The 19,549-nt window shown below is 27.8% G+C and overlaps 2 protein-coding genes across 2 annotated transcripts; one reads left to right on the top strand and one right to left on the bottom strand.

Annotated features, from left to right (window-relative positions):
* The first annotated feature begins 8,029 nt into the window (after window positions 1–8,029).
* LOC112715284 (transcription factor bHLH61) lies at window positions 8,030–10,584 on the top strand. Its single transcript, XM_025767033.2, has 4 exons — window positions 8,030–8,351; window positions 8,505–8,630; window positions 9,204–9,374; window positions 10,284–10,584. Exons 1-4 carry the CDS (start codon window positions 8,271–8,273, stop codon window positions 10,407–10,409), a joined length of 504 nt encoding a protein of 167 aa, XP_025622818.1. The 5' UTR covers window positions 8,030–8,270; the 3' UTR covers window positions 10,410–10,584.
* A 5,460-nt stretch (window positions 10,585–16,044) lies between these two features.
* LOC112718193 (uncharacterized) lies at window positions 16,045–18,653 on the bottom strand. The gene is made up of 6 exons (XM_072204672.1): window positions 18,356–18,653; window positions 17,433–17,761; window positions 16,941–17,303; window positions 16,770–16,856; window positions 16,566–16,697; window positions 16,045–16,179 (listed from the first exon to the last, which is right to left on the bottom strand). The coding sequence occupies exons 1-3, from the start codon at window positions 18,536–18,538 to the stop codon at window positions 17,165–17,167; spliced, it is 651 nt and encodes a 216-aa protein (XP_072060773.1). The 5' UTR covers window positions 18,539–18,653; the 3' UTR covers window positions 16,045–16,179; window positions 16,566–16,697; window positions 16,770–16,856; window positions 16,941–17,164.
* Window positions 18,654–19,549: the final 896 nt, after the last annotated feature.

Raw genomic sequence — 19,549 nt, 5'->3', positions numbered from 1 at the left:
TAAATTTAGAATATTAAAGATAGGCAGATAAATAAGTTGGGAATAAAATATTGAGAAAACAGTTAAGGTTTCAGAGTTATCTATTTTTCTGGATTAATTTTTCTTACTAACTATTTTAATCATGCAAGATTTAATTCATGGCAAACTATATGTGACTAGACCCTAATTCTTGAGACCTTCTTAGTCTCCTCTAAAATTCATTAACTTCCAATTCCTTGGTCAATTAATTTCAATTAGAAGGTGATGATCGAGTTCCAGTTTATATGCCACAAAAATCCTAATTTACCAAAAATAAGGGGATTATATGTCACGTATCCTGTTAAATACAAACAATTAGAAATTTAGGATAATATGTTTTCAAGCTGCTGTTCAAGTAAAGAGCTTTTCCAAGTTTTACAAGAACTCAATTAGAACATGGATCATACTTCCGTTCCACCCAATATTCATAAAAATAAAGAACGAAAATAATTATTGAAATATAAATCAAAACATGAATTAAATTAGAAAGATCAAACGAATCAATCCATACAAATAGACAGAGCTCCTAACCTTAACAATGAAGGATTAGTTGCTCATGGTTTAGTGAAGAAAACTAGGATTCTGGTAAAATGTACTGCGTTCCCATCTGATGGCATCAGATCCCTTTTTATAACTAATCCTAATAAATTTAAAATCTAATTATCTAAAATTAAAAATAATATCTTTTCCTAAAAATAAGATTTGACTTTAAATTCAAATTAATTAACAAGTCTTCAGTTGATGGGTGGGGACTACTTGATTTGTCCATTCTACAGCTTCTAATCTGTGTTTTCTGGGCTGAAAACTGGGTTAAAACAGCCCAAAAATTGCCCCCAATATTTTCTGTTAATTCTGCAGATTGCTCATGTGACGCATCCGCGTCGTCCACGCGTTCATGTCATTTGTACAGATTCTAGTTTACGCGTTCGCGTTAGGCACGCGATCGCGTCATTGCGATATCTTCCATTCCGGACGGTCGCGTGAGCCATGCGACCGCGTCGGTATTCGCTGGTCATCTCCTTGGTTTCTTCTCTATCTCTGCAGAAAGTTCATCAAATCCATCCGAATGCTACCTAAAATAAATAAAATTGCACAAAACTCAAAATAGCATCTATAGTGGCTAAAATATAATTAATTCTTAATTAACTCAACAAATTAGATGCAAATTCACTAGGAAAAGATAGACAAGATGCTCACGCATCAGTTGTTTGATTGCGTGGTTGGTTTCTGATTGAGATTTTTCTTATAAGAAAGAAAATGTTTCAAATTTCTGAAAGATTAAACAATGTTTCTTTAAAAAGATTTTGAACGATTTTCTATTGGTTTTTTAAAAGATTCATAAGGCAATGATAATCACTGAGTTTGAAAACAGATTTCTTATTGAATATCTTCTTATGGCAACTTTGAAATTTCGTGGTGAGACCGTGTGGTTAGTTTCTCACCCCCTACAATTTTACCTTTTCAGGAACCGAGTGAAGAAGCATTAAGAAGAGTTATACTGCGTTTGGTTTATATGTTGTTGTAATAATTAGCTTGTTTTCTTCCCTCGACTTTATTATTACAAGTTTGTAAGAAGGATAGGTATTGTATGTTTTATATGTATATTATATTATGAGTTATCATGTAAGGTGTCTTGTATGTGAATCTATGCCTGCTTTTATTTTTCTTAAGATAAAGTATTTATTTCCAGTTTTCAAATAAATCAGCGATATAGTGTCGAGTCACAGGCTCCTATTTTAGTATTAAGTATATAAAGTAGTCGTAATACTTTTTGCTATCAGAGTGGCGCAGCCGGAAGCGTGACTTTCTGGTAGTGAGGGTGTTACAGGATGAACCTACATTCATTCAACTAAATAAGATTTCAATACATTATAAACATGTTCATTCAAGTATAATATGAGAATCAATGTTCCTAAAAAAGAAATAAGAGCAACAGAAAAAAGAAAGAAGAAAAAAAAAAGAAAAATATAGCATTAAAGGAGACATTTTTGTGTTTTCATAACAAAATTTTGGTGTAAAAACAAAAAAATTTATGTGTTATTATTAAAAATTTCAGTATTATTTATTCTTGTAAGATCCAGATTTTTAGAAATTAGGTTATGATCATTTTTTTTAATATGTGTTTAAAAGTGAAGTAATATAAATTTCTTTTGCTTGTATCAAATTTTGAGGATGAAAATGTTTACAAATGGGGTAGGATGTAAGACTCTCGATTTTTAGAAATTAGATTATGATAGTTATTTATGATTTTTTTAAAGAAAATTTATTTGATTACGTTTAATTTAAAATCAGGGTATTTATTTAAAAATAATTTGTAAGTTGACGAATAAATAATATTTTCTTTAAAGATAATTTTAATATTTATTTATCAACTTGCAAGTTATTTTCAAATAAATACTCTAATTTTAAATTAGAGATAATCAAATAAATTAAAAAAAACATAAATAATTAGCATAATCTAATTTCTAAAAATCTGGGATCTTATATTTCTAATAAGTTTTGCATAATTTAAAATTCTTACTCTTTCTTCTATTCATCTTCTGTTACTTTTTTTTCTTCTTCATCTTCTTCTTACTTTATTTTCTCATAATTCTTTTTATTTCACTATCTTAAAAGGAATAAAACCAAAAGAAAAAAAAAAGAAAAAATCATTGTTGTAAAATTACTAGAAAGAAAAGGAGAAAAAGAAAAAAAAATGCAGTAACAGCAGCAGCAATAAAAGAACGACGATGAAAAAAAAATTCGAGAAGAAGAAAGAAGAGGAGGAGGAGGAGGAGGAAAAAGAAGATATAATCGTTTATGTTTACGTTAGTTGCTGGAGAATTGGAACATATATTCACGTTCTCACTAATAAAATTAATTTTTATTAAATTTAAATCAATTTAATTAGATTTAATTGTAAAAAAAAACTTAAATATATAACAAGACTGATATAATAAAGAGATAGTTTAATCTTTTTAAAATTAAATTCAAATTTTTGCTTTTTAATATATTTAAATATGATTATGAAAAGATATTTTAGTCTTTTTAAAATTAATATTGAATTAACCAAACAGATAATTTAGTCATTTTAGTATTCTTAAAGTTAAGCATACTGGTAATTTAATATTCTTAAAATTAACCAAACTAGTAATTTAGTAATTTTAAAACCGAATCCCAACTTCTAATCTTTAATACATATAACTAAATAACAAAAGAGCATTTTTGTCTTTTTAAAATTAAATCAAAGGGTATTTTATTCTTTTTAAAATTATGTTCAAATTTCTGATACCAAGTAAATAACTTTAATTTTAAAGTATATTTCTTATTTTGTTATAAATAATCATATAAAGCTATTTTTTATCTTTTTAAAATGAACAAAAATATTATTTTAATTCAAAGTTTAATATCTTATTACTAACACAATTAACAAATTTTAACACTAACATGGGTATTTTAATCTTTTAAAATTAACAAAAATATTACATTAATCTTTTTAAAACTAAATTCAAATTTTATTTATAATACAAGTAAAAATTGATTCTAAAATATTATTTTAGTCTTTTTAAAACTAATCATGAAAGAGATATTTTAATCCTTTTTAAACTATTTTTTAAAAGGGTAAATTACTATAATAAATCAAATGGCTCTCAAAATTATCCAGATCTTTTAAAATAAAAAAAAGGTTATCTGAATGTCCCAACTTGCATTTTTATATAAATTGAATTGATTAAATTCGATTTATGTAAAATGATACTAAATCGAATTCATTATATTCGAATTGCATACAAACGCAAATTGTCTATAAATCAAAGTTAATGGCTTCGAATTCTATATAAACACTAAATCGAAATAATGAGATTCGATTTTTATTTGCATATAAATCGAACCAATTTAGTTCGATTTAGACACATAAACAACAGGCCATGATATAGTGCTTATATAGAATTCACGTGTCTAAATCGAATTGAATTGGTTCGATTTACATGCAAATAAAAATCAAATTTCATTGTTTCGATTTAGTGCTTATATAGAATTTGAAACCACTAACTTCGATTTATAGACAATTTACGTTTGCATGCAATTCGAATATAATGGATTCAATTTAGTACTATTTTACATAAATCGAATTTAATCAATTCAATTTATATAGAAATATAACTTGGGACATTCAGGTAGTTTTTTTCGTTTTGGGAGATCTAGATAATTTTGGAGAAAATTTGATTTATTATAGTAATTTACTCTTTTTAAAATTGTATTTTAGACTTAGAATTAACTAAAGAGTTTTTTAGTTGTTTTAAAATCAAATTTATTATTTGTAATATAATTACTAAATTTAAGCTTAAAATGCTTTTTTAGTACTTTAAAAATTAAATAAAAATATTTTTTAAATTTGCAAAATAAATTAAAAAGGATTTTCTTTGAGAAAATAAAAAAATACAATGGGAGTCCTTTTATAAAATTAATCAAAATTCTATTTCATTCATTTAATAATTAGGTACAAGAAAATTTTAGTATAAAAAATTATATATTATATTATATATATATTTTAAACACAACTAAAAAAATACTAATATCGACATAATTCATATGTCGCTTTGGACGCTTTCTTAATCATTCTTCCACAATTTTATCATAATGGTATATATATTAATTTGTTACTATACTAAAGCAAATACCTAGCTAATACTTTTATAGTAAAATAATAACTAGATCTCTAAGACTTTTGATCTCATACTAATTAGCTCTTGAAAAAAAAAATTAACTAAATTCTCTACAATAACAAACACTAATCAGGTTTATATCCTTTCATTAATGATGTTTTTTATATATACTATAGGTAATAGTGACGTATTTGTGTATAGAAGCATAACAACTTTACGTGCTTCATTAAGATTGATAATAAATAATAATTGAGGAAATTTTTATAGAAATTTAAAAAATAATAAATATTTTATCGTTTAAAATGACACTATTTACATATTTGTATAGTAATAATCACTAAAAAAACATTGATAAAATTGACGGTTAAATCGATAATTTTAATTTGTTGTCGATAACATTAAAAATTGACGATAAAATTGACAGTTGCTTTTAAACGAGTTGATTTTTTTTAAAAATTTAATAAAATTGACAATCAATGTGTCGGTAATATAAGCTAGGAGTTTTGCATCTTTATTGAACACATGAACGGACATACCATTTTATGTCTGTATCATTGACGACTTAATTGGTATTTTTTTTTTCCATAAGCTAATCAGTTAAAGATCAAAATACTCAGAAATTTAATTGCCACTTTATTCATATTTTTAAGTTTGTACTAGATCTTTATAGTTTTACTAAATTTATAATTAAGTTTTTATACTTTTTTTTTAATTGAATTCTTACACTACTATTTTTTATTTTGTAATTAGGTTATTACCAATGTAATAAATATTAGAATTAATAGGATATTTTTTATAAATTAAAAATATCTATAATTAAAATTCTAATTGAATATTTGACCACATATTTTTTTAAAAATATTTTATTAATTTTAATATTTTTTATATGAAAAAAATTTAATCACAAAGTTAAAACAGTGTAAAAATTTAATTAAAAAAATATATATAAATCTTAATTATAAATTTGATAAAAATTATAAAAATAATAAAATAATTAAACCTATTTTTAATATTAAAATATCTCGGTATTTTAGTATATTTCGGTTGCATATTGCTCTAGCTAGCTAGCTACTTGAATTCAAATATATTTAAAAAAAAAAAATCAAACTCCATGAATAAGAATTTCTTCTTCCATAATTCACGTTTTTTTACACACCTTAAACATTAAAATTAAATAATTGGAGTATATAAATCTGTAGTTGAATTCTAAGCTGGCATCAAAGGACACAACTCTCAGTAAGAAAATATAATTAACAAGAGAAAGAGAAAAAGCCATTATATTATATTTTCGTGATCAACAATAAATAATCAATAACAATGACCAAATTAGACTATTACCTCACTTGATTAATAATAATGATTATATATTAATTAATAACGAATATTGTTTCTATGTAATGGAAGCTGATCTGTTTATTGGAACTATGCATGCATGGTTTATATATATGGCCAGCTAGCAATGCATGTAAATAATGATAAAAATTTAAAATGCTCACTTTCAAGTTTCAAGCTAAGAGGGAAAAGAACGAAAAGAATGAAAATGAAACTGAGTTTTGGGTGTCTCCATTGTCCAATCCATAAAGTGTGAGAAGGGTAGGATGGCACGTGTGGAGAGAGAGAGAGAGAGAGACTAAAACAAAATAAAAAGGCCCCGTGAGTGTGTGAGTTTGGAGGCATTCCCAAATCACAACTAAACATCCTTTTGTTGCTTACTTCTCCTTCACTTCTTTCGATGACCAATTCTTTCATTATATATCACGAGCTCATCATTCCCACCCCCTTCCCACACAATTCATTATGACCAAATAATATTATTATATTTTTAACAATTTAATTTCGATGCATTATTTAAATAATTATTTAATTATATTTATTTTTTATAATTATTTATATAATTAATATGAAAATTATTATTTTTATTCAGCGCTGTAACAATATATTTGCTTAGAATTTATATAAGCAAGAATTGTTCAATTACATACACTTAATGATGTTAGATTTTGGTCAAATTTAATACAAATGATCTTCATTATTTTTTTTATTAACCCCAAGAATCATTATATTATGAACTATAGTCATTTAACAGTTGGATTCATAAAAATATAATTACGCTTGTGCGTGTTTTCTAATTCTAACTTATATATAATTTAAATTTATGTATTAGTATACACTCACTAAAATTAAAGTAAATTATAATAGTAATAAGTCGGTGATATTGATATAATCATTTTAAACATGACCAAACGAACTAGAAATAATTAACTTTTTTTTAAACAATAATTAGTCAACAAAAATTTTAAACACAATTTTTTTAATTATATTACAAAAATATAAAAATTAGTTACCTATAAATAATAAATGTTAAAATATAAAATACATATTAAAAATTAATTAAATAACATATATTATTCATATATAAATATTTAGTGGTTAATTTTTTTGTACACATAGTATTTTTATATTATTTAAATTAACAATGAAAAAAAAAAGAAAAAAGAGAGTGGAAGAGAAAATAAGAGAATATTGATTGGAAAAGTTGAATGAATCTTAAGTTCTTTCCTTTAAAAAATGGAACATTATTTAAAGTTATTCTTCTTTTCAATAATTATCATTATTATTGTTATGAAAAACCCAACCTCTTATTACTTTTCAAATAGCATGTTTAATTTAATATTATAAAATATTACTGAAAAACATATAGTGATTAAACTCATTATAATATTCCACTGGCTTCTAGATATGCAATAATTAATTATTTATATTAATCATATATAGTATTATTATATACATATATATTTAATACCAATGGTATCCTGAAGTTGAATGATATGGTCACTTCCTAAATGCTCATCTTGCTTCTAATATTACAAAATATATATTCTTATTGTCTCTCTATATATATAATATTTCTTTTGATTTGATTTACTCATACACAGTTAATAATAGTTAGATGTTTAATTTATTAGGTGTGCAAATAGTTATTCTAAGATTTAGGAAATAATTTAAAAATAAAAAATATATTTTTTTATTTTATTGAGTGAATTTTAAAATCCATTATTCACATTATTTACAAAAATCATTATCTAACTAGTAAAACCCTTACAAAAATATAGCTCGTGAGAGCATCTAAACATAAACTATGTAAATAACTAATTCAATATTCATAAAAAATAAATTATTTAGTTTGACAAAATTATTCAAAATATTAGACAAATGTACTTAATGATGGATCCACCGTGTAATTTTATTAAACTAATTCAATCTTTTATGGATATAAAATTAGTTAATTAATAAATTTTATTATTAGAATTATGAGGACTCAAATTTTTTACTATTAGAAATAAAAGAGGGTATTTTAGTAAAATAGTGGAGGGAGAGATAGAGGCTATATAGTATTTTCATTGTGAAGAAACTTAGGCAGTCATGTGAGAAAGAAGAAAGAAAAAGAAAAATAAATAAATAGAAGTAGCTAGTGTTGTTTGATGAGAGGTCTCCGTTATAGGAAGTTCGTAGCTCTCTAATTATATATAAACAGCTTCAGATAGAGATCTGCAAAAGTTGATATATATAGCAAAACAGAAGAAACAGAAAACAACTCACTCTTCTCTCATGGTTTCTAGAGAGCAAAAGAGAGCAGCACTATTGCACGAGAAGCTGCAACTTCTTCGTTCCATTACTAACTCTCATGCTGTAATTCATTTTTTCTTCTTTCTAATTTCATAAATTTACATGTCTTTATTTTCTGCCATAGACGATATCTGGATATAGAAGAATTATTCAAAATTTAATTAATTAATAATTAGATATTGAAAAATATTGATTGATAATTGTTATATGTGGCAGCTTAACAAGACGTCGATTATAATCGATGCATCAAAGTACATCAGAGATCTAAAGCAAAAAGTAGAAAGACTCAATCAAGACATGGCGGCTGCACAAACATCCACTCACCAAAATCCTTTGCCTATGGTATGTATATATATATTTTCTCAAGTAAAAGAAAAAAGAAAAAAAGAGTTTAACACCTCTACCTCTGTAGTTACAAATCTTAGCTTATAATAACTTTATACATTTATTAACTAAAAAATTCACCGCTAGTGTACATAGTTTACCTTTTACTAACTACTTAAAAGGTGGTACAAAATATTTTATATTATCAGTATGTATATTTGATAAAGATATAATAATTTATGTGTATTTTCTTATCACCTTAACTTTTTAGTAAAAACAATTTTATAATACAATATCAAAATTTCTATAATCGAAAAATTTAGAGTTTGATTCTTGTTTAACTTTAAAAGCAAAAAAAAAAAATTGTATAAGATAAATAAAAAAATATAACTCATGTAAAAATTTACGTAAAGCCTAAAATAATAGTGGTTTCACGAAGTTTTCAATACTAGGCAGAGAGCCACAATGAAAATTATTAGGCACTAATTTTTTTTTTAATCAAACTTTATTTCCACAAGGTTTAGTTGATTAAAGTTAAATACATTTTAATAATGAAGTTGCATTGTATTGTTGTGAATGAATAATATTCAGGTAAAAGTAGAAACCCTAGAGAAGGGGTTTCTTGTAAACGTGGTGTCAGCAAAGAGTTGTCCAGGTCTTCTTGTTTCCATATTGGAGGTGTTTGAAGAGATGGGTCTCACTGTTATGGAAGCTAGGGTTTCTTGCACAGACACTTTTCGCTTTCAAGCTGTTGGAGGAGAAGTAAGTAAATATTATGGAAATAATATCACATAATAATAAGCTTATGAATCGGATATGAATATTATTAAGAGAAACGCTAGAGTGCTAGCGGTGTTTATTGTTTTTAGTCTAGCTATTAATATTTAAAAGTATTGGTTAAAAATATGTTATGTTGTTGGATTATTAGATTGAAAAATTAATTAATAACTAAAAATAACAATAATAATAAATTTTGATGATTTTTGAATATTTTTTATTGTTAATATTATTTTTTATTCTTGATATTCTTTAATTTATGTCAAATAGGATATTCAATATGTAAATATCATTTTATGACTTTCTTTTTCACTTCTTATATTATTCCATATTTTTGGAAGTCACATGCGCATGTCCGTATATGCAAATGATATTCACATCATTTTAAAATATATTTAATATATATTTAAAAAATATCCATAATTTTTTATTTTCATTCAAAATATTTAAAAGAAAATTTCATTATATAAAAATTTAAAATTAATTATTATATTTTTTAAAAATATTTTTTAATTAAAAATAGTAGGTATATATTTATATTTTCAGAACAATCATATCAGTTATACGTTAAAATTAGTCATTAATATAAAATATATATTAAAATATAAAATACATATTAAATATAAATTAAATTATAATTAAATTATATATATATATATATTTATATACAAATATATAATAACTAATTCTGATTCTGATGTGTAAATACTATTTTTGATTTGAGAATGCATAGAGAGGGGCTTGATGTGAATATTGATGTGTACATATACGCAATGTGCATAATGTTAAATAGTTATATAATATATATAGCCCTAACTATGTTACATAGATAAGTTCTGCAATAACTCAAAATAAGTATAGTGGGTAAGAATGATTAAGTTGTGGATTTTGTAGAATGAAGAGGATGGTGAGAGTATTATTGATGCACAAGCTGTGAAACTAGCAGTGGGGCAAGCAATCAAGAATTGGAGCCAACAAAGTACTGATGATGATGATGATCATGATGATGATCAACAGTGAATCAGTAACTGACTATGCCCACCACTTCTACTATAATTAGTCACTAATAACTATTATTACTATATAGTAGTATATAGTAGTATTTTATTTATATTTATCTCTCCTGTTTCGAAGCCTAAGTATGTAGTGGCTGTTTTATTGATAAAGGAATCAAATAAATAAGCTTCTACAATAATCAGAGTTAGTTATCACATCTTACTTATCAGCACCTTCTAATATATAAAAAAAAATGTTCCAGCACTCAAGCAAGGGAAAAGAAAAGAGAAGAAAACAATGGATGATTATTATTATTGCTGGCTAAATTTTAATTTATTATATATGTTGTGCGTGTATGTGAATAATAATGTGTAGCTAGCTACTTATGAATTAGTTATCTTTTTTATTTGTTTGAAATGGTTCACGAGCATGAATGTAGGTAGCTAATAATAAGGCCATGGGATAGATGCATGAAATTGAAATGGTACCGTACAGATAAACAATGAGGGAGAATGATGTCCCCACTTTTGAGGGATAAAATGGAGTAGTACTTTAGTACTAGTACTATACTCAAGAATCTAATATCCATCTGTGTGACCAGCTCAGGAAACAACAATATAATGCAAATAACTCACACTCCAAAGTTACTAACATTCATGACCATGGATGTATCCACCCATCATCCTCTACATTTAACAAATTGAGAAAATAGTGAGTTTAGTCTCTAAAGTTATATTCGAACCTCAATCTAGTTATTGAAGTTTCAATTGCTTTAGTTTAGTTTCTAAACTTTTTAAATTTTAATCATGATAGTCTCTGCAGTGGTTTCCGTTACAGAATCAATTAAAAAATTTAGGAACTAAATTGAAGCAATTGAAATTTCAAAGACTAAATTGAGATTTGAGTATAGTTTTAGACACCAAATTGAGTATTTTCTCAAAGATTCGTCTTAGAATATAATAAAAGTGATTTTAATATTTAAAGGTTATTTTCAATTAAAATTTCCTATATGGCCTGAAATTAATTCCTAATTAAGAAATTAATAAATCTCTGACATAAAATTTTACATTATTTATATCTATTCTGATGTAAATTTTTTAAATAAAAATTAATAGGAATAATCATAAAACAATAATTTATAAAAAAGTAACTCATTAAACACATTTTAATTTTAAAACAAAAGGTGTTCTTTAAGGAGAGATCAGTTTTAGTGTTAAAATATATAGTATCATTTATTTTCTAATATCAGTGAAAATTCAGTTAATAAGTAATAAATTATAAGACACCTTAAATATGAGTTGTAGTTATTAACTACTTAAATCTATACCCTAAAATGAATTTAGTAGAAAACATTTTGTGATAACATATAGGCAATAATGTTTAAATAGTTTGAAATTATTAAATATAAAATTATTTATTATATGTGTTTTAATCTTTATTTAATAATTTAAGTTTTAAAATATATAATTTATGGCATAGAATTAGAATTTTTATAATAAAAAATATTAAAAATTAGAAATTATAGAATAAAATAAATCAAAAGGTTAAAATGACTAACAATTTTTTTTATCTTATATTTAAACTAACATTAACCATTTCTTTGCTTTTGCAACATTCCACTATCCGCAAAGAGAGGATGGGCGAGCCAGATCACATGCAAATGTTGCAGTGTATAGAGAGTGTCATTCAAAGCAATATATACGGCATTTTGGTGTACAGAAATATGGTATGGGAGGTCCACCTCAGTGGATTTTATTTGTTCGCTACCAAATGGTAAAATATTATTCTTACTAACGATTTAAAGTTCCTGAGAAAAATCCATAATTCATTGTAGATTGATTATGTCCTTCAATTCTGACATCTAGCTATTCATGTAAGAATACGGTGAAATTAAATGCTTCTGTAGTCTAACATATATGATAATACCAACTTATTATTAACGTTAAAATGGTGTTACAAAGCTTTCCATATTTTAAAAAATAAATAGATAAGGATTTTCAAAGTTGATTATGGTTTTTTTTTATGAGAAAGTTGATTATTAAGTTATTGATTTATTAATTTAATTGATAAATTATTTGTTAAATTAATAGAATCAGTCTCGCATAAATGTTGAATAAAAATTATAAAATAATAAAAAATATAAAAATAAATTTTAAAAAATATATTTATTAATATTTATTTTAATAATAATATAAATTCTAATAAAATAAATATATAAAATTATATTAAAACAAAAATATTCATAATAAAAATAAAAAGTATAATATTATTATTAAAAGATAAATTTAATATTTGATATAACTTAAATTTAAATTAAATTATATATAAATTATAATATAATATAAATTTTTATATAATATGTATATTATATGAATAAATATATATAACAATTTTTTTAAATTGTACTAGATATTTAATATATAAAATTATAAATACACTAAATAAAAGAAGTTAATTGGCTTAGTGGTGCAGTCATGTTTAGGCATTGTTGTTGAGTTTGACCAATTTTTTTACCTTAAACGGTCATGACATCAAACTGAACTGGATAAGGATTCGATTTTTTAGTTGAGCCGGTTCAGTTTTTATAATTATGAATACAGTAATAGACTTAAAAATTTATGTTGGAACAAAAATAATAATATTATTATTAAAAAATATCTTAATCTAAAATAAAAAAATACACATTAGTTATTTGAATATAAAAAATATTATATTAGTCACTAATTTTTTTTAAATTTTGAAGGTATTTTTTATATTTTAAAAATATCGAATAATTATTTCATTATCAATTTAATTAAATGTCTCTCTTTTTATATATGTAACTAAGTAATCATTTAATCGTACCACTCATCTCCCATTCGATTATAAAATCGCCTTTTTATGATATTGATAGCAAAAAATGTTTTTTCAACTGATACCGTTGCCACAAGTACATAGTAAAATCAAAGTTAATTTTAATAGAAAAAATATCAATAGATAAATAATATACTTTTTTGTCTCAACTAATTTTTGAGATAGTTCACTAGTTTCATTATATTTGAGAATTGATAATCAAAACGTATATTCAATATAAAATTTTCAAGTTGATTATTAAGTGCTAAAAATTAAGTAGAATATAAAATTTTCAAGTTGACTATTAAGTGCTAAAAATTAAGTAAAAGAAAATTCATGTGAATAAAATTCAGCTAAACAAATCAACTTTTTATCAAATGCAAAAAACGAATCACTTAGATTCAAACAAGTTATACAAAGAAGGTATTTACCTCTATAACTTGATATTTTTCTATTATTATTTTTAAAAATAAAAAATATATTCTAAATTAATAAATTGATCGATTCATTTTAAAAATTTATATGCAACATAATAACATATAATAGAACAAAAGATAAAAAAATAAATAATAAAAATCAATAAATTGAGAATAAAATAAAATATATAAAATCATGAAAAGAAGAAAAAATTAGACTAATACTTAAACTATAATTGATTGAATTAAAATTTATATACAATTAAAAATATCAAAAGAGAAATAATAAAATTAGAAGATATAAACAAAGAGTCATGGAAAGTTATATAAAAAAAATAAAGAGTATTTACCTATTTTGGTTTCCAAAGAATTTTAGACCAGACACTTTAACCCCTCCCCCCCCCCCCACCCAAAACTAAAATTAATTACTCGATAGATTTTTAACAATTAACTCCGTCAGTCATTTAGGTCCTTTACTCCGTCAACTGTAACGGGGAACAAAATGATATCTGACAACTCTAACATGAGACAAAATGTTCATTTCCCTTCTGTTCGAAAATGATGTCATTATCCCCTAATTTCCATCATATCTTGCATAACCCTCACATTCATACTCTCTTTCTTCACCTTCACAGTCTTCTTCTCCATCTTCTCCTTCTTCCTCTTCAGCTCCAAGATCAAGTCATGGTGTAACTACCACGCGTGACACACCTACCTCAACATGTCATGGACCACACACTTTTCAAATATCCGTGACTGATACACCCACCTCCTCCGCACTTTATCCACCAGAAGCATCCACCTCCATGTCCTTGATAAGAGTATCACCTCCACCCTTGATAACGTCCACACCATATCCTCAAGACCAAGTTCCACAACTAACCCAAGGGCACACCTTTCTCCACTCTCCAATAAGAAATATAGATTGTTGGACATTAGAAAATCATGAGAAGATCCTCATTTGACATCATATGCGAATTCTCATTTGTAATGAATCCCAAGTGCTTCATTTCTTCTCTCCCAGAGTCCAAGCTAGCAGACAATTTTGACCTTGCATCCAAGCTTTCAATACAATGAGCAATGTCATTGTCACCGCTCATATGGAAACTGAAGCGATTAGTGAACATTGGTTCAGAGAAGAAGCTGAAGGAAGCAATCGAAGTGGTGGACAATGTGGTCACGGAGATGATAAGGCAGAGGAAGAGGGAGATGGCGACGATGACGACGGGTCTTAATAAATCGGACTTGCTGTCTAGATTCATGGGATCTATCGAAGACAACAAGTACTTAAGAGACATAGTCATTAGTTTCCTGAGTATGAATTGGTTGAGAACAAGTTGATTTTTTTTTGTGAACATTGAAGTTGCAGAGTGCGCATTGTGTAGCTTGAAGTTGCAGTGTTAGACTATTAGGGTTATGCAAGATATGATGAAAATTGGGAGAGAATAGTGTTGTTTTCGAACAGAGGGGTCAGGAACCATTTTGTCCCTTGTGAGAGTTGTTAGGGACCATTTTGTCCTCCGTTAGAGTTGATTGTGCAAAGGACCTAATTGACTGATGAAGTTAATTGTTAGGAATTAATCGAGTAATTAATTTTTGTAACACCCTACCATACAGAGTCTTATGCTTAAGTCATAATTCAGAGATGGCAAGGTATTACGACCTCTAAAATAAAAATTTAGTACGTATAGTAGTATGAAAAGGGTTTATAACTAGGAGCCTTTGTAGAAAAAGGGGCATACAAAAATCGCAACTCGAAAGCGCAACACTCCGTTCGATAACATAACGAACATAGAATAAACAAACGCGAGATTATATATATACAAAGGAGTGTCAAAAACATGAATATCAAGACTCAAGATCCAGTTGCGAAGATAACCGATCCGAGTATAGCAATATATACATATGATAAAATAAGGAAACTCCAAAGGAAACCCAAAGGGACACAAATACAGAAACCTATTCTCCAAAATCTCCCATAAGAGGAGTCATCACAGTTTATATTATTTAATGGAGATAAAAGTATCTAAGCAAAACATATGAACCAAAACAGAGTCCCGAGAACAAAGGATCTTCGCTAATCGAGAAGTCTCCATCATGCTTCAGTGAGAAACATGGAACGCCCAATTAGGATGACAAAAACTTTTAACATGCAACGCCCAATTATTGAAAGAAATCTAAAGAAGCCTCAAATTTAGGTTATAATTTCATCTCACTTGTTCGGTTGCTTTGGAACCCTAACGTAAGAACGAGCTGGGCCATACGGAGTCCGAACGAATGCAGGAATAGCAATGCTTGCCATATCCTCACACAGTCTCCTCTGAAAATCATGGAACGAACATAGTGGAACAACATGCTATCGAATTAGATAGTATAGCTATATATTGAATAAAAGAAGTATAATATCTTACCACATATGCATCGAGTTTATCTCGTTTGTCATCTTCTGGTGCAGAATGCAAACTGTCGAGTATAACTATGCGCTTCGCATTCACCTCAAATGCATATACCCACCAATGGCCCCTCCAACAATAAAGAAATAACCACTGCAGCAAACAGTACATATGAATGAGTTTGTCTCGTAAGTAAAGAAAAAGAAAACCCCAAAAAAACCTATTGATCTCCCTCGAGCATTCAATAACCAAACATCCTCGAATTATATGACAACCTATTTCCAACAGCATAGTATGATAAAGTCAATCAACGTAATAACATGGGAAAACCCAATACCAAAATATGCAAATAAAAACACCCATAAGAAAAATTGGTCACAGTGACCCCCCGTTCCAAATTTAACCATGTTTTTATTAGTTGAATCAAAAGCATGGGTTAGGTCACGTATACAAATCGTGGTAAAATAATAAACAATCTGCATAAACCAATACCGGGTTCAAGGAGGATATAAACAGTTCAAAACAAAATAGCAACTCACCCAATTTCTCTTTGCTGCTACTGCCTTGTCAAAGAACCTAGTATCCTCACCATAGCTTAGACTAAGACCAGCATAAATTGGTCTCACACCGTCAATAAATGAAGCAAGACTATCATTTCATGTGACTGATTCCTGCAAACCCACACACATAGTAAGAATCCCGACAAAATCTTTTCCAAATTGTAATGAGAAGAATGTAATTACCAATATGCTTGGACACACACAATAGAAATCTCGCTTGAATCTAGATGACTCGGTGTCGTTTAAAGAGTAGCACATCCATTGAATTACCTACACAATTTATTTAGCTAGTGTAAGCTAAATCCCGATATAAAGATAGTGAATAAAAACACATGATTAAGTTCATATACTTACGCAGCTGTTGACCCAACTGCGGGGTTTCAAGGACCAGAAGTTCTTCCTTTGTAATACCATGTAGTCCCGCCCTTCATACTTAGCTAAATCTTGATCTTCGTCCAAGGACGAGCTAACTATCCATGTTCTGATTTGTTCCTCCTTAGTCTCCCCCAACTTTATATTTCTTAGCGTTGGATGAATTGAATGTATCAGGGAAGGGGTTAGAGTCTTTTCAAACTGAGTTAAATCGAGTGAAAAGCTCGATCTCCCTGGACTCGGTGTATGGTAGCTTGATTTATTTGGCAACACCATTTGCAGGGGCTGCATGATGATGGCATTTGTTTCGCACCCTTGTTCAACATTATTGAGATATCGAATTCGCTGCAAACGAATGCAACATGAATTTAGATAAAATAACAAGTTATGCCTAGCTAGACGGGTAATCACATGGCACGGGTATGAAAAATAAAGAAGATAAACATACAGCAAGGTAATCCAAAAATCACTAACCGGTCAAAATCATAGTCACTGAGCTGTACAAGTGCTGCTGGCGGTGTGTGTGGAGATCCACTTTTGAGGTCAGTATTTTCTTCTTGAGGACTATTAAGATTGCCCTTGACCACGGGATCCGCTTGTTTTACATCATGTGGCAGAGGCTGCTGTTGGAATAACTGTATCCTTCTAGCAAGCGGCACGTCGTCATCATCATCAGAATCTGCGACTACCAATGGTGCACCATTGCTTCCTGGTAAATTTTCTCTTAGAATTGCTTTTTTGTTGCCGCGTCTAGATCGGTTTTTGCGGACAGGCAACTTTCTCCTCGTACCAGTCTTGGATTCCTGTGGTGTAAATGCATGCATATCGTCATTTGCATAAAAAATACTGATACTCTTCATCATAGATATTGTCATTTGAATGAAAAAATAAACACACATGATAATAACACAATTTATTCTAATTAACCAAAAGAGTTAACAACTACATGCACATCACAGCATGTTTCACACTAGCCAATGAAGGAATATACAAAGATTAAGAAGGATGCATGAAAATACTAACAAAAATGAATAACAAATTAGCAATCCAATTCAAAGCATAAACCCCTTTTAGCATCTTAAATGCATTTGTCTACATAACAAAGACAATCTAAATTAAGAATCAAAACCGACCGTTGCAAACAACTCTCCCAATTTTCATTTCCAAACATCATCCATCAAAACCAAACATTTGATTCCATAGTAAAGTTACCTTCCAATTATACAAACTGAAGATCTATGAATAAAAACAACCATCCAATCCTATAATCGAGTAACTCTCTATCTATCATAAAAAACAACCATCCAAAACCCTACTAAAGTGAACAACCAAAACCCAACTATAGTGAACATCAAATTCAAATTAGCGCATGAGCTATCATGAAGAAAATACATCACCTTATCCGCTTCCTTATAGCTTTGCTGAGATGTAGTCTTGGCTTGGGTAGACGGAGATTTGTCAGTTTCTTTGCGGGGCTTTTTACACCCTCTTTTCTCGTTAATTGCTTTACTCGAGGACTGTTCCTTCTGTTTTTTCTCTTTAATTGCACTGTTGACTAGGCAACCCTGTGTGTTCAACATGGGACAACAAATAGATGGAAAAAACTAATGTGAACCTTATGGCACAAGGCAAACAGAACAAAGTTGCAATCTATCATCAAAACCAACCATCTAAAGCCCTACTATAGTGAACACCTAAAACCCTACTACATGCGAACATCCTCAATTACAACCACACCAATCATCAATGAAATCTATTTTCACAGAATCAATCAACTTGGAAGCCCCATAAAGCAATTCTTTCATACATAAAAAGCCATCCAAATAAAGATATCATACGTTATCTATCCAGTTCAGATCAGAACCTAATTAGAGCATTTTAAATCCATCTGTTTACTTAACAAACTTGACTCAAATAAAACCTCAATAAAAATAAGGCACAACAAATGTAATCAAACAAGCCTTCAACATAAAAACATGTAAATATCGTTCATGGTAATTGAAGTCAGCTCTCCCAAACGTTCATTAATAAACAACATACATCAAAACAAGCCATGCAGCCACATAATGAATTAACTTTACAATTTTGTAATGGCAAATTCTATGATAAGGATCAACCATGCTATCAAATAAGTAAGGATCCAAATAAATGAGCTCGCGAGCTAACATAAGGAAAGCAAATCACCTTTTGCGCCTCCTTATAATTTGGATGAGGTGTAGTCTTCTCTTTGGTAGGCGGTGATTGGTCAGGGTCCTTGCGGGGCCTTTTACACCTACCTTTCTCGTTAACTGCTTTACTCGAAGAATGTTTCTTTTGTTTTCTCTTTTTCCTTGCATCGTTGACTATGCAACCCTGTGTGTTCAACATTGGGCAACAAAGAGATGAAAACAAACAACGTGAACTGCCAAATGCACTTTTGTTCAACTAGATTATAAAAAATGCATTATTAGAGATTGAACCTGTGAGATAACATGGTCGGCCTTCTTATCAAGTTCATTAGTGGTCCATTCAACATTCCAAGGCTCGAGTACTCGACATTCATGCAGCAGACCATGCTTTAAGCGCTGAAAGTACAAAACATATAAAGAAAT

Source organism: Arachis hypogaea, chromosome 10, assembly GCF_003086295.3.
Source record: "Arachis hypogaea cultivar Tifrunner chromosome 10, arahy.Tifrunner.gnm2.J5K5, whole genome shotgun sequence".
NCBI classification, from domain to species: Eukaryota; Viridiplantae; Streptophyta; class Magnoliopsida; order Fabales; family Fabaceae; genus Arachis; species Arachis hypogaea.
This window is presented reverse-complemented; position numbering and strand designations above follow the sequence as displayed.

Coding starts and splice junctions, on each gene's coding strand:
- LOC112715284 (XM_025767033.2), top strand. CDS start 8,271: ATGGTTTCTAGAGAGCAAAAGAGAGCAGCACTATTGCACGAGAAGCTG. Junction 8,631..9,203: donor ACCAAAATCCTTTGCCTATG/GTATGTATATAT, acceptor AATAATATTCAG/GTAAAAGTAGAAACCCTAGA. Junction 9,375..10,283: donor TTCAAGCTGTTGGAGGAGAA/GTAAGTAAATAT, acceptor TGGATTTTGTAG/AATGAAGAGGATGGTGAGAG.
- LOC112718193 (XM_072204672.1), bottom strand. CDS start 18,538: ATGTTGAACACACAGGGTTGCCTAGTCAACAGTGCAATTAAAGAGAAA. Junction 17,762..18,355: donor GCTATAAGGAAGCGGATAAG/GTGATGTATTTT, acceptor TTTACACCACAG/GAATCCAAGACTGGTACGAG. Junction 17,304..17,432: donor AGTGACTATGATTTTGACCG/GTTAGTGATTTT, acceptor ATTCGTTTGCAG/CGAATTCGATATCTCAATAA.